At 43.0% G+C, this 14,831-nt stretch overlaps 2 protein-coding genes across 8 annotated transcripts in view; one reads left to right on the top strand and one right to left on the bottom strand.

Annotated features, from left to right (window-relative positions):
- Positions 1–8,416, top strand: part of CGAS (cyclic GMP-AMP synthase) — a 38,506-nt gene extending 30,090 nt beyond the window's left edge. The window contains exons 4-5 of one of the 2 annotated variants that reach the window (XM_084826931.1): positions 878–980; positions 5,039–8,416. In XM_084826931.1, the coding sequence (XP_084683057.1) occupies positions 878–980; positions 5,039–5,387 (452 nt within the window). In that variant the 3' untranslated portion in view covers positions 5,388–8,416. The remainder of the gene's footprint in view (positions 1–877; positions 981–5,038) is intronic. The other variant, XM_084826932.1, reaches the window with a different exon arrangement.
- Positions 8,249–14,831, bottom strand: part of DDX43 (DEAD-box helicase 43) — a 42,645-nt gene continuing 36,062 nt past the window's right edge. The window contains exons 16-17 of one of the 6 annotated variants that reach the window (XM_084826922.1): positions 11,690–11,827; positions 8,249–8,942 (exon numbers count right to left, since the gene is read on the bottom strand). In XM_084826922.1, the coding sequence (XP_084683048.1) occupies positions 11,714–11,827 (114 nt within the window). In that variant the 3' untranslated portion in view covers positions 8,249–8,942; positions 11,690–11,713. Of the gene's footprint in view, positions 8,943–11,661; positions 11,828–14,831 lie in introns of those variants that run through there. The other 5 variants (XM_084826921.1, XM_084826926.1, XR_014786597.1 and 2 more) reach the window with 5 other exon arrangements.

The raw sequence follows: 14,831 nt of genomic DNA, 5'->3' as shown, positions 1-14,831 counted from the left end.
ACAGAGGGTCCAGAGTTTCCTATTCTAGTCCATATGAAAGGGAAAAAATGGTGAAATATTAAGGGTGGGAAATAGTCTAACAACCCAGTCGTGATGGTGAGACTGGACCATAGTAGAATAAACTGAATCATGGCTGCTAAAGCTGACCTATACTTGCTGTATAAGGGACGGGGGGAGGTGCAGGACTGGGCTACTTTCCTTGCTCCAAGGCTAATACATTAAATGCCACTTAAGATTTGGCTCCTGCCCAGCTTATTTATGCAGAGTTCAAGATCTGAGACCAGTGCTAGCACTAGAGCCTTTCCACTGTTGAAAATGTGCTCTTACGAGTTGCAATGTTCATACAGTGATTTGATTCACACGACATGACAGCCCGTTGTGGCTTATCTACCCACGAGGGCTTTCATATTGTGCCAGGCACCCACGGGCACCATTTTCGCATAGCACCTGTAGGCGCCTGGGTTACTGTGGCTTGTTGTGTCATGCGAACCCAAGTGGCAGGTTTGTTTGAGGGTTAGACTACCATCAAATAACCCTAAAACAAGCCATGAGTTAACTGAGAGTTGTCCAACCTTCAAGCAACCTCTGCTGCCTGGATTCATACAACATGACAAGCCACAGCAAGCCAGGCATCCAAGGTGCTATGCAGAAATGGTGCCCATGGGGCACCTGGCACAATGTGATCGTCCCCATGGGTAAGTTAAGCCACAGTGGGCTGTCATGTCATGCAAACTAGGTCGGTGTCTTTAAAGGAATGGATCATCTCTCACTAAGGTGAACCCCATTTTTTATCAGATAATTCATGTTGTTCAAAAAGAAAATATTTCCAATAATTTCTGGAATTGGTATTGCAATACATTGTTCTTTTTTTACTTAGAGAATACTTGGCGACTCTCTTTCTCAAATATTGAGAAGAGTATGATTACTAATCATGGCAACACAAAGACATGCTGTGAAGCCAATGGCCTAAAATGCTGTAGGTTAGTATCTAATAATTGTTGTTCCAATTTGTCAACTCTACTTTAGCTATTGTATCAGTCCAGAAATTGTTCAAGCAACTGGAATACTGTAACAATTAACTGGCTGCACCACTCCATTACTTTTACACCATGCTATAGTCACATGGCTGGCTGAGGAATGCGGGGAGTTGTAGGTCCTTTTCTGTCTAAATATGCATAGGATTGTTCCCTAAGTGATCTCCTCCATTCTCTGTCTCCATTTCTATAGGAAGGGAACACCAGGGACCCTTCATTTTTGGTGCACAGGTTAGCACCCACTACACTACTCAGTGGGGTAGCATGAGTTATCTCCCTGCTCATTCCCTTCAAAGGAAAAAAATGGAGACTCTAGCAAGGGACCTGACGGCTAAAAAGTCTGTGTGGTCTCCAATAGTCTGGGTGTTGTCAGCAAAGTATTGGCAACCTGTGGAGACAGCAACAGCACATGCCCAATCCTTACCATTCCTGCTGGCTCAGGGAATGAGATACCACTGGGCTGAATCATCAGCTCAAGTATGCTTAATCAGGCAGAGACTGCCATTTCCTTTCCGTTTTAAATGAATAGGTTCTATTGCAAAAGAGCACCCATTAGCAAGATTTTATGGACGGTACAGAAATTTAGGATGTGTGTTCTGTCCTAGACTGTAGGTTATTGATTAGCTCTGTCCATCTGCCAGGGGTCACTGAACTGCAGCAGGATGAATAGTTTGCTCACCTTACTCCTGCTATTTCATAGGAGACACATTATATTAATTTGGCTAGAGTCATCTCCAAACTAGGCAAAGAAGGCATTACCTTGTGAAAAGATGGATCTAAGATTTATTTTTTTTTACTCTTATAATCAACGCCACTACAAGAATGATGCAACCGCTCATACTGTCTCAGCAAGGTAAACTGAATTCTGGGAGATATTTAGAGTAGATTTCAAATCCACGAGCAAGTGGTGGTGCTTATTTTAAAGGAAAATTTGTCCCTTGCTTAAACAGTATAGCTTCTTAAAGCTTGCTTGGTTCAGGTGTTACAAGGTCAGTCTCTTGTTCAGCCCTCCATGTGAGGAGAACATAATGTATGGACCAGGCTGTATAATCTTTTATTTGAATGTAATGTCTTCCTGACACAGAACCATGCAATCTATCCACAGAAAGATTAGGGGACTTCTACCACAGCAGCTAGCAGACATCATATTAAAACACACACACAATAAATCCTGATTCTGACATTACTTTGTCATTCTGGGGTAGGGGAGAGGTATGTGAAGTCCAGTCCTCTTACTAGGCTGATACTTTTCCATGATATATGTAGTAACTGAACAGGCCCTTAGTAATAGCTTAGTAAATTGTGCCAATTTATATTTGTTGTAGCAAGTTTGAATGTCTAAAGCCCAATGATTTGTTTAGGCAGCCACTTCTAGAAGTGAGATTTATGTTGCTAGGTAGGAAACTGAAAGCCAAGATCTCAGAGATAGCTTTCTCTAAAATGCTACCAGTTTCATGTACAGTGCCAGCTAGACAGGTGAGGCTGAGAGGTCATAATATGTGATGATATGGTGGTGTAGATGTCAGAGGGGAAAATACACATGCCAGAGAGACCTTTGGAGAGGGACACCATGTATAGGTGTTTCTGTGCTAATACTAGAAGCCTCCAAGCTATGATTGGGGAATTACAGTGCATGATTTTAAAGGAGAACATAGATACAGTGGGCATAACAAACTTGATGGAATGGGGAGAACTAGCAGGATAATGTCATCTCTGGATATAAACTCTATATTGGGAGTGTATTGGGAACAGTGTCACTCTATGAATCTGTTTGCACGATCCAAACAAGCCATAGTGGCTTGTTGTGAGCCACAGTGGGTGCTGGACACAATTTGCATAATCACCACCCTGCAACAGCTTGTCATGTTGTCTGGATCCAGGCGGCATGGCTTGCTGGAGAGCTAAACAACCCTCAAATAACCCCTGGGCTGTTTTAGGGTTATTTGATGGCTGTTTAACCCTCCAACAAGCCATGCTGCCCAGTTCGGAAGACACGATAAGCTGTGGCCAGGCGCGGATTATGCAAATTGTGCCTAGCATGCACCACAGCTCACGGCAAGCCACGGTCGCTTGTTTTGATCGTGTGAACCGTCCCACCGTGTTATAGAGAACATAGTGTCAAACAAACTGGTAAAAAGCATTAAAGATAAAATTACTAAGCATATTTTCCAGAAAAGTATCAACATAGCTTCTGCAAAGATTAGTCCTGTCTCACTAGTCCCTTCTAGAGTTATTAACAACAGAGTGACAACAACCGTGTGGATAGAGGTGATTTGCTAGACATTGGTTACATTGTCTTTCAAAAAAACTTTTGACAAAGCCCTTACAAAAGACTTCCGAGCAAATTTAGCAACCACTGGATAAGAGATGGATTGGTAACTAGTTGAACCAGGAGAGTAGGGATAAATGGACAATTCTCACAATGGAGGGATGTAATCTCCAAGGATTTGCATTGGAGCTGGTGCTTTATAACCTGATCATAATCTGGAGTTAGGGGTGAGCAGTGAGGTGGCCAAGTTTGCTGACATCAAATTATTCAGGGTTGTTAAAACAAAAATGGATAACAAAGAGCTCCAAAAAAATCCCCCCAAACTGAACGGCCATTAAAATGGCAAATGCAGTTCAGTGTAATGTGCAGTTCAAGTGTAAAGTGATGCATATTGGGGCAAAAAAGCCTAACTTCAAAAAAGGTGAATTCCATGTTGGAGTTCATTGGGAAAGAGATCAAAATAAAACTGCCAATATACTGCCTTTATACAAATCCGTGGTGTGACCACACTTGGAATATTATGTACGTTTCTGGTCACTGCACCTCAAAAAAAATTGTAGAGCTAGAAATGGTGAAGAGCAACCAAAATGATCAAGGGGCTGGAGTAGTTCCCCATGGGGGAAAGGTTATATTTGGAGATTTTTAGCTTAGAAAAAATAAGGGGAACATGAGAAGAGGTATATAAAATTACGCATGATGTGGAGAAAGTGAATGGGGGGGGGGAGTTTTTCCTCATAATACTAAATCATCCAATAAAACTGAAAGGTGAAAGATTCAGGATAGATAAAAGGCAGTATTTCTTCACACAGCATGTAATTAAACCATGAAGTTCACTACAAGATGTAGTGATGACCAACTTGGCTTTAAAAGGGGATTGAAGGAGGATAAGGTTATCAATGGCTACTAGTCCTGATGGCTGTATGCTATATCTAGCATCAGGAGCAGTATTCCTCTGAACTCCAGTTCCTGGGGAACATGACCAAGACAGTGCTGTTGTGCTCATGTTCTGCTTCTGGGCTTTCCATAGGCATTCAGTTGGCTGCTATGTGAGCAGGACGCTGGACTTGATAGGCCTTTGGTCTGATGTAGCAAGGCTCTTACATTCATAGGGGAGGCACTTACTGTGCACATTATTGATAGGAGGAAGTAAGGCCGAAAGAGCACAGCTTAACAACGGCCAGTTTTTCTGGCTCAGTTGGGCTTCTGAAGCTAGTCAGTCTTACCTATAAATCTAACACTGCAGGCATCTTCACACAAAATGATGAACGGGAATTTCTGACTTATAGTGTGAAAAAGCAGCTCGTTTGCTCCTCCCTTTGTGCAAATGGGTGAAACAAACCAGAAATGAAAAGGTTTGCATGATGTCCTAGTTTGTTGTTGCCAAACAAGATAGGCTTGTAAATCAGAAATACACTTGGATTTGTTTTTGGCTTAAAAATCATGGCTTGTTGAGGAACAACAAACGAGGACCCTAAATTTGGACATCACATAAAGCAGTGGTGGGGAACCTTTGATTGCTCTGTGCTTCTCTCTCCTATGATGCCAGGGGGTGGACTCTGGGCAGGAGGAACAATTCCCTACCCGTGACATAAAGGTTTCCATTTGTTTTACTTACATGAAAGAGGAGAGAACAAGTTGTGTACAAGAGCACGCTGCTCATTCAGGATAAAGCAGCAATTCTGGCTCATTGTGTGTAAATAACATGTTTCACAATGCTTTTGTTATTTCCCAACAGGAAAGACTGTCTGAAGCTTCTGAAGTATCTGTTGGAGCAGCTTAAAACAAAACATCAAAACAGAAATCAGTTTGACAAATTCAATTCTTATCATGCCAAAACTGCTTTTTTTCATGCTTGTGTCAAATGGCCCAAGGATGACGAATGGCCAGCAGCAAACCTTGCTGAATGCTTTGTGAGGTTATTGGATTATTTTTTGGATTGTCTTAGAAAGACTGAGCTTCAACACTTTTTTATACCCAAATTCAACTTTTTCTGTGAGGAGATCATTGAGAAGGCAAGGTGTAATGCGCTAGCAAAAGTCATTGAAAGCGAAAAAAAAGACAGGTTTCCAGTATTTTCTCTGTAAGTTTTAGAATTGGGAGTATGTGAACTCATAAAGAGCCTGAATGAAATTTGAAACTATTCCTTTTGCACTTGAAGTCTATAAGCAGCAGTAACATATAAAACACATGGGTATTATTATTATTCAGTGGGTTGACTGGAGCATAGGGAAAAAATAGGTTTAGTGAAATATGTTTGCTGAAAAATTTTGAACTGAAATTTTTCTGAAGCCCTAAATGGAGTGTGATCTCATTTATTTGTTGGTATTTATTTGACTTATCAGATTGTTAACCTACTTCTGCCCACTCTGTCAAAATTTCACAACTTCCTTCCTTCAGTGACTTCACTATAATGATGCTACATTCTAGGTCCCCCCCCCCTTCAGATTAGACCTTATGATTATTTCAGAGTAATCAAACATTTAATCATAGAATCATAGAATAGTAGGGTTGGAAGGGGCCTACAAGGCCATGGAGTCCAACCCCCTGCTCAATGCAGGAATCCAAGTCAGAGCATCCCTGACAGATGGCTGTCCAGCCTCGTCTTGAACGCCTCCAGTGTGGGAGAGGCCAGCACCTCCCTAGGGAATTGGTTCCATTGTTGTATTGGTCTAACAGGAGGTTTTTCCTGATGTTCAGCTGGAATCTGGCTTCCTGTCACTTGAGCCCATTATTCCGTGTCCTGCACTCTGGGATGATCGAGATCCTGGCCTTCCTCTCTGTGACCACCTTTCAAGTACTTGAAGAGCGCTATCATATCTCCCCAGTCTTCTCTTCTCAAGGCTAAACATGCCCAGTTCTTCCAGTCTCCCTTCATAGGGCTTTGTTTCCAGTTCCCTGATCATCTTTGTTGCCCTCCTCTGAACCCTCTCCAGCTTGTCTGCATCCTTCTTAAAATGTGGTGCTCAGAACTGGACACAGTACTCCAGATGAGGCCTAACCAGTGCTGAGTAGAGGGGAACTAGTACTTCACATGATTTGGAAGCTATGCTTCTATTAATGCAGCCCAAAAGAGCATTTGCCTTGTTTACAGCCACATCACATTGTTGGCTCATATTCAGCTTGTGATACACAACAATTCCAAGATCCTTCTCGCTTGTAGTGTTGTCGAGCCAAGTATCCCCCATCTTGTAACTGTTGGTTTCTTTTTCCCAGGTGCAGAACTTGGCATTTATCCCTATTAAATTTCATTCTGTTGTTTTCTGCCCAGTGCTCCAGTCTATCAAGATCACTTTTTTCTGTCTTCCAAAGGATTAGCTATCCCATCCAATTTTGTGTCATCTGCAAATTTGATCAGCATTCCCTGCACCTCCTCCTCCAAGTCATTAAGAGCACTGGGCCCAGGACTGAGCCCTGTGGTACCCCGCTCGTTAACTCTCCCCAGTTTGAGAAGATCCCATTGATAAGCACCCATTGGCAAGATCATTTACTGTTAGCAGATGCCGAGACAATATTATTGTATCGGCATCTGCTAAAGGTAAATGCTCTTGCCAATGGGAAGTTTGAATAATTGACTTGTTCTTGAGATGGCTGAATGAGTATTGGAGGAAAGCCTACAAGATCCCCTAAAAGACCCCAGATGTCTATTTGAGAGCACCACTGACCCATGGGGAGGAAAACACCAAACTTGTGATCCTAAAACAACTCATGTGATGGCATTTAACACCCCTAAAGTAAAGGCTGTGAAAGTTGGCACTGAGAGTAGTTTTGTACAGCCGTATGGCTGCATTCCAAGGTCACAGTGAGCTGTGTTTTGACTTAAGGCCTGGCAGCTTCTGCTAAATAGCTGAGAAGCCTAGCGTCACTGCAACAGACTATGCTAATGATCTCATGGTGTACACCTGCTATGAGGAGAGGTTACTGGGAACATCCTTACCTGATGCCTGTTGGTTTGGAAGCCATAACAAAGACATCAGCAGTGGCTGGGAGGCATAGATAACTATAAGATGACAATGAGTTCAAAGAAAACGTACCAGAAGAAACTTGTTAACCAAGATAATGTGACCAGAATTCTGCAGAATTTGCAGATATTAAAATTAACCTGTTAATGAGTATGCCAAGGAATCACATGGGTATAAAACATGATAGATGAGGGAGAGGTAGACACTTTTGTGCAGAGGTCTTTGATACAAGGTCAAAATACACACTTGCCAAGCCCCCACCCCCCACCCCTTTTTAACCTTGTGGCTGGATATGGTGCAAAGTGCCAGCCTCCAGTCACCTGAGCCCAGAGGTATTCTTAGAAAAGCAAGATGGTGGCCAGTGGCTGGTAAGCCAGGACAGTATGGAAGCTGGTGAGGATGGCATTAGAGGTCTGGGCCTGAGAAGGGAGGGATGTGTGTGTGCATGAATGATGGGGTGCATGCTTGTGTAGGGGTGCTGATCCAGGGCGAGAGATATTGCAGGGGGGGGGGGCAGGAGCCAAGGCGGGTAAGTTGGCTGATAAAGTCTTCTTTCTGTCAAATGGGTAAGCTACTGCAGGTTCAAAGGAGAACTTAGGGTTTTGGGGCTTGCATCATACTCAGGTTCTAGGGTAAGTCTTGTAGCGTCGCCAGTTTGCCTTCTGTGAAATGGTGCATTTGGTGACTGGCCATGACCCCTTCAATGGCAGCCATTTTCTGACAATGCCCACAACACATTATCAAAATTCCAGTGGTGCCCACTGGCTCCCAAAATTTGGGATTCCTGTACTAGAGGATGTTGCTGTAAGGGCAACAGAAATGGAAACCAGGAACTGAAGAATGCTTCTCAGACAATCCATATGAAAGTGAAGTGGTCCAATAACTGAGCAATTATGATAAAGTGTTAATGACTCTCAGTTGTATAGGAAGGCAGGCACACAATACAATCTGGTAGGTTCATTCTTGAACATGGAAAGGATATATGTAAAAGAAACTGATGTAAGCATTTATTTGGCAAGTAAAAACATACACCATCTGTAGATCAGTGAAAACATGTCCTTTATTCTTTTTAAAGTTTTAGTGCAAATGATGATTCAGAAACCAAAAATGTTACTGAACAAAGTTCTGATAAAAATTTTATACTGCTTTACAGTATTCTACCGTCTCAGTTTTAACAGATCCAGTATTAATCTATAGATGGGACTCACTAGGCATGGGAATACATCAATATACATCTTACCAACAAAAACGATATAGCACACGTACACACACAAAACAGAAAAAATAGGGCTCATTTTAAATTAAAGTTGGGGAGGGATCTCTGCCTCATTTGTTTTATCTCTTGAACTTATCAGAACTTTTGTCAACATTATTGTGTGAAGTGGAATTATCCCATCTAATGAAACTAAAAACCATGAAAACAGGAATGCTCTGCTGCTTCTCAAACTGAAAGCATTTTCTCTACTCTCAACCAAAATGCATCAAAAATGGAAGCCTAACAAAATAATTCACATATTTGCTACAGCACTGCATTAGAATATTTTACAGCAGGCAGAAATTTGAAATTAAAAGCCAGCATAACTTCCATTATTCCTGAACTCCACTGATCAAGATGATGGTACTCAAAAGGAGGTAAAATGTCCAAGTTGACAACTTCCAAGCTTTTTGTACAAGTCCTCCCTGAAAGGGAGAAGGTGCAATCAGCATAGGTCACCATGTTCCATCATATCTCACATTCGATACTATCCTCAAACTACCTGAAAGTAATCCCATTTATTTGTTATATTTAAGGCAGCAAATATAAGGTTCTAAGATTTTTTCTCCATCCAGGCAGAGCCAGCTCTCCCATAAGGAGGGGTGAGCCCCCTACCTCGGACAGCAGATCTGAAGGGCAGTGGATCCAACACACCCAGCCACCGGGAAGGCCATGAGTCCCAATGCTACCATTGCCTTATGCTTCTCAAAGTGAGGAATATGGTGGGTAGCCACTCCAGGGAGCCCTGCTGGCCACTCTCTCTGGAGCAGCTGCTGCTGCCTGCTCTCTGAATAAAGCACAGGCAGGTGGGCAGTCACTCTGAGGAGCCATACTATTCACAGCAGAGTGCCTGCTGGCTCCCCGGGATGCTACCCACCAAATGCCTCGCTCAGAGTGAGGTGGTGGCAGCTGCTCCACCCCTCACTTTGAGGGGTCCTCCGTGAGAGCAAGTCATTGGCAGAAAGGTGACCCTGGAGACAGGCCATGCTGCTGCACTATTGGTAGTCTCTAGTGTCACCACCTTGCTCTCATGAATGAACCCACAGAACAAGGTCTTGAGCAGAAGGCGGGTGGAAGTGGCTAGCAGGTGGGAAGTGGGAGAGGGTGGCAGTGGCGACTTGTGCTCCTCTTTCCCTTCCCTGTGTGGCAGCAGTGGCTTATGCTCCTCTTTTACTGTGCAGATGCAACTTACATTCTTCTCTGCCCTCAAGCAAGGGTGGCTTAACTCTTCACCCCCACCCCGTGCAGTAGCGCAGGTCACACTCCTTTCCTTGCTCCCAGTGGTGGTGGTGGAGGAAAGTCTTGCACCAGCTCTGCATTCAGGCACTGACCAAGACTCAGACAAACAGTGGCAAGAAAGTTTGTGAACCCCCTAGGATTGTCACACATTTCCAACCTAAAATGTTATTAGATCTGAATCTAACCTCTTAATCCTGCGTGAAGAATGATAACCTGACTGAACAAATGACACACAAAACATGATGCCTTTTCAACATTTATTCATCCACAATTGAGTCAACATTCAATATCCATGTGTAAAAAAGTATGTGAACCTTTAGTCAGTACCTGGTGGTACCCCCTGGAGCAGCAATGACTTCAAGCAAGTGTTTCCTGTAACTGTTGGTCAGTCTCTCACATTGGTTTTGAGGAATTTTGGCCCATTCCTCCTTAAAAGAACTGCTTCAACTCAATGACATTTGAGGGCTTCCTTGTACGAACAGCTCGCTTCAGGTCCTGCCACATTTCAACGGGTTTCAGACCCAGACTTTGACTAGGCCATTCTAAAACTCAGAATTTCTTATTTGGCTGCCATTCTTTTGTAGATCTGCTTGTATGTTTAGGATTATTTATTTATTTATTTGTCATGTTGCATGACCCACTTTTGGTCCAGCTTCAGCTCATGGATGGGTGGCCTGACATTCTCCTCTAGAATCTTCTGATTCGCTACAGAATTCATGGTTGTGTCAATGATGGCAAGCTGTCCAGGCCCTAAGGCAGCAAAACAGGCCCAATCACATTCTCACCACCATACATGACAGCTGGGATGAAGGTCTTCTGTTCAAACTCAGTGTTCGGTTGGAGGGGGGGAACGTAACATTTATCACTGAGGCCCAGAAGTTCTACCTTTCACTCATCTGTCCAGAGAACACTGTTCCAGAAGTCTTGGGGACCATCTATGTGATCTTTAGCGAACTTCAGATGGGCAGCAATGTTCTTTCGAGAGACCAGTGTTTTCCTCCTGGCTATCCTCCCATGAACACCATTCTTGTTCAGTCTTTTTCTGATCGCTGAGTCATGAACACTCACATTAACCAAGGAAAGACGGCCTACAGATCCTTGTATGTTACTCTGGGGTTCTTTTTGACTTCCTGGATGACTCACCAGTTTCTTCTTGGAGAGATTTTGGTGGAACGACTGCTCCTGGGTAGGCTGACTGATGTCTTGAACCTTCACTATTTGTAGACTATCTAACAATGGATTGTTGGAGCCCCAAATCCTTGGAAATGGGTTTGTAACCCTTTCTAGACTGATGAGCAGCAACAACTGGTTTTCTGAGGTCCTCAGAGATGTCTTTTGATCATGGCATGACATGTTTCCACACAACCTTATGGTGAAGACTAAACTCACAAACTTTCCGAGCCTTTTATAGGGTAGGGCCTCCCAAACTCACCCCTGAAGATCTACCTAATTAAACACCTGATTCTAATTATTCCCTTTAACTGAGCTGATGCAACCAGGGGTTCACTTTTGCACATAACCCTGACTCTTCAGTACTCAGTGTTCGCCTGATTTATACATCATTTTATTTCATAAGACATATAACCCCTATTGGATATTTAGAAAAGGACTGGTTTTGATTAATAAAGGCTGTCATGGTAAAACTATGATTTCTGTAATTATCATTCGGGCTCACAAACTTTTTCTCACCACTGTACTTGGCTTCAGTATGTTATAGCATTATGTGCCTTCAGAGTATGTCCTGGCCCCCATCACTTGATGACTGCTATGTAAGCGTCTGACCCAAATGTCTAAAGAACATACATTTTTCAAATCTGGAAATGCACTTTCCTGCAACTTAACTAGTTTGACGAAAACCAGGATTCTCTCATTTTATGTTTTAAGACTGCACAAGGCCTTCTACTTAAATTGCTAACATTTCCAAGGCACTCACTGTGTTCAAATATCTCCAACTAGATTAAAAACCTTTACGTGATCTTCCACGAGGCCTTCCTAAATCTCTTTCCATTTCTTTTTTCAACTGAAACTGCTTGTATCTTTCAGCCATTAAAATTAGCTCTTCGGGAATTACCTGATAAACAACATGGACAATAATTTAATACATCTAATTGACATTTATTTTTCTATGCATTATAAATATTTCATTTAAATACACTGTAAAAGGTTAATATACACCCTATATATCAGGTCAAATTAGGTGTCCCACCCTCACCTCTCAGTAAACATTGTGATAACTGCTAATAGGATTGTATCCAACAGCTTATAGAAACCACAGAGCTGGAAGTGACCTTGGAGATCTAGCCCATTGCAGAGTTCAGTGCAGGCTCTGCAATGCATGATGCAGCTACAGCATCCCTGGCAGATTGCCATCTGACCTCTGCTTAAATACCTCCAAGTGATGGAGAACCCAAAAGCTCTCAAGGCAATCTATTTCACTGCCTAACAGCCTTCACCACTAGGAAGTTTCTCCTAATGGTTAGCTGGAATCGGCTTCCCTTCAACTTCCAACCGCTGGTTCTACTTCTGCTCATCAGGGAACTCTGCTCTATGTTCTAAATGACACCCTTTCAGATATTTGAAGCCCACTATCACATCGCACCTTAAATCTTCTCCAAGCTAAAAGTTGTTGTTCGGTCGTTAAGTCGTGTACGACTCTTTGTGACCCCATGGACCATAGCATGCCAGGCCTTCCTGTCCTCCGCTCTCTCCCAGGGTGTGCTCAAGTTCATATTCATTGCATCAGTGATGCTATCTAGCCATCTCATCCTCTGCCATCCCCTTCTCCTTTTGCCTTCAATCTTTCCCAGCATCAGGGTCTTCTTTTCCAGGGAGTTTTCTCTTCGCATTAGGTGGCCAAAATATTTGAGCTTCAACTTTAGTATCTGTCCTTCCAATGAGCAGTCAGGGTTGATTTCCTTTAGGATTGACTGATTTGACCTCCTTGCAGTCCAGGGGACTCGTAAGAGTCTTCTCCAGCACCACAGTTTGAAGGCATCAATTCTTCGGCGCTCAGCCTTCCTTATAGTCCAGCTCTCACAGCCATACATTGCTACTGGGAAAACCATAGCTTTGATTATACGAATCTTTGTCGGCAAGGTGATGTCTCTGCTTCTTACTAGGCTGTCTAGGTTTGCCATAGCTTTCCTCCCAAGGAGTAAGCGTCTTTTAATTTCATGACTACAGTCACCGTCTGCGGTGATCTTGGAGCCCAAGAAAATAAAATCTGTCACTGCTTCCATTTCTTCCCCTTCTATATGCCAGGAAGTGATGGGGCCAGATGTCCTGATCTTAGTTTTTTTAATGTTGAGTTTCAAACCAGCTTTTGCACTCTCCACTTTCACCCTCAACAAGAGGCTCGAGATCCTCTTCGCTTTCTGCCATTAGGGTGGTATCGTCTGCGTATCTGAGGTTATTGATAATTCTCCTGGCAATCTTCATTCTGACCTGTGATTCATCCAACCCGGCGTTTCTCATGATGTACTCTGCTTATAAGTTAAATAAGCAGGGCGACAATATGCAGCCTTGTCGTACTCCTTTCCTAATTTCGAACCAATCAGTTGTTCCATGTCCGGTTCTTACTGTCGCTTCTTGACCCTCGTACAGGTTTCTCAGGAGACAGGTAAGGTGGTCTGGTACTCCCATCTCTTTCAGAATTTGCCAGAGTATGTTGTGATCCACACAATCAAAGGCTTTAGCGTAGTCAATGAAGCAGAAATAGACGTTTTTCTGGAATTCTCTTGCTTTCTCCATGATGCAGCGAATGTTGGCGATTTGATCTCTAGTTCCTCTGCCTCTTCGAAACCCAGCTTGTACTTCCGGTAGTTCTCGGTTCACATACTACTGAAGCCTAGCTTGTAGGATTTTGAGCATCACCTTGCTGGCATGTGAAATGAGCGCAATTGTACGGTAGTTTGAACACCCTTTGGCATTGCCCTTCTTTGGAATTGGAATGTAAAATGACCTTTTCCAGTCTTGTGGCCAATGTTGAGTGTTCCAAATTTGTTGGCATATTGAGTGCAGCACTTTAACAGCATCATCTTTTAGGATCTTAAATAGCTCAGCTGGAATACTGTCATCTCCGCTAGCTGTGTTGTTAGTAATGCTTCCTAAGGCCCACTTGACTTCACTCTCTAGGATGTCCGGCTCAAGTTCAGTGACCACACTATCATGGCTATCAGGGACATTCAGATCTTTCCTGTATAGTTCTTCTGTGTATTCTTCCCACCTCTTCTTAATCTCATCTGTTTCCGTTAGGTCCCTGCCTTCTTTGTCCTTTATCAAGCCCGTCTTTGCACAAAACGTTCCCTTGAGATCTCCGATTTTCTTGGAGAGATGTCTACTCTTTCCCATTCTATTGTTTTCCTCCATTTCTTTGCACTGTTCATTTAAGAAGGCTTTCTTGTCTCTCCTTGCTATTATCTGGAACTCTGCATTCAGTTGGATATATCTTCCCCTTTCTCCATTGCTTTTTGCTTCCCTTCTTTCCTCAGCTACTTGTAAAGCCTCATCAGACAGCCACTTGGCTTTCTTGCATTTCTTTTTCTTTGGGATGGATTTCGTTGCTGCCTCCTGAACAATGTTACGGGCCTCCGTCCATAGTTCCTCAGGCACTTTATCAGGTGTAATCCCTTAAATCTATTCCTCACCTCCACTGTATATTCATAAGGGATATGATTGAGGTCATACCTGAATGGTTTAGTGGTTTTCCCTACGTTCTTCAATTTAAGCTGAAATTTTGCAAGAAGCAGCTCATGATCTGAGCCACAGTCAGCTCCAGGTCTTGTTTTTACTGACTGTATAGAGCTTCTCCATCTTTGGCTGCAAAGGACATAATCAATCTGATTTCGATATTAACCATCTGGAGCTTTCCATGTGTAGAGTCGCCTCTTGTGCTGTTGGAAAAGAGTGTTTGCTATGATCAGCGTGTTCTCTTGGCAAAACTCTATTCGCCTTTGTCCTGCTTCATTTTGTACACCAAGGCCATGCTTGCCTGTTATCCCGGTGATTTCTTGACTTCCTACTTTAGCATTCCAATCCCCTATGATGAGGAGGACATCTTTTTTGGTGTTAGTTCT

The sequence above is a fragment of the Heloderma suspectum genome, chromosome 1, assembly GCF_057233095.1.
Source record: "Heloderma suspectum isolate Gila_16-S chromosome 1, 16-S_ref, whole genome shotgun sequence".
Classification (NCBI taxonomy): Eukaryota; Metazoa; Chordata; class Lepidosauria; order Squamata; family Helodermatidae; genus Heloderma; species Heloderma suspectum.
The sequence above is the reverse complement of the archived record's forward strand: the minus strand, read 5'-3'. Positions and strand labels throughout refer to the sequence as shown.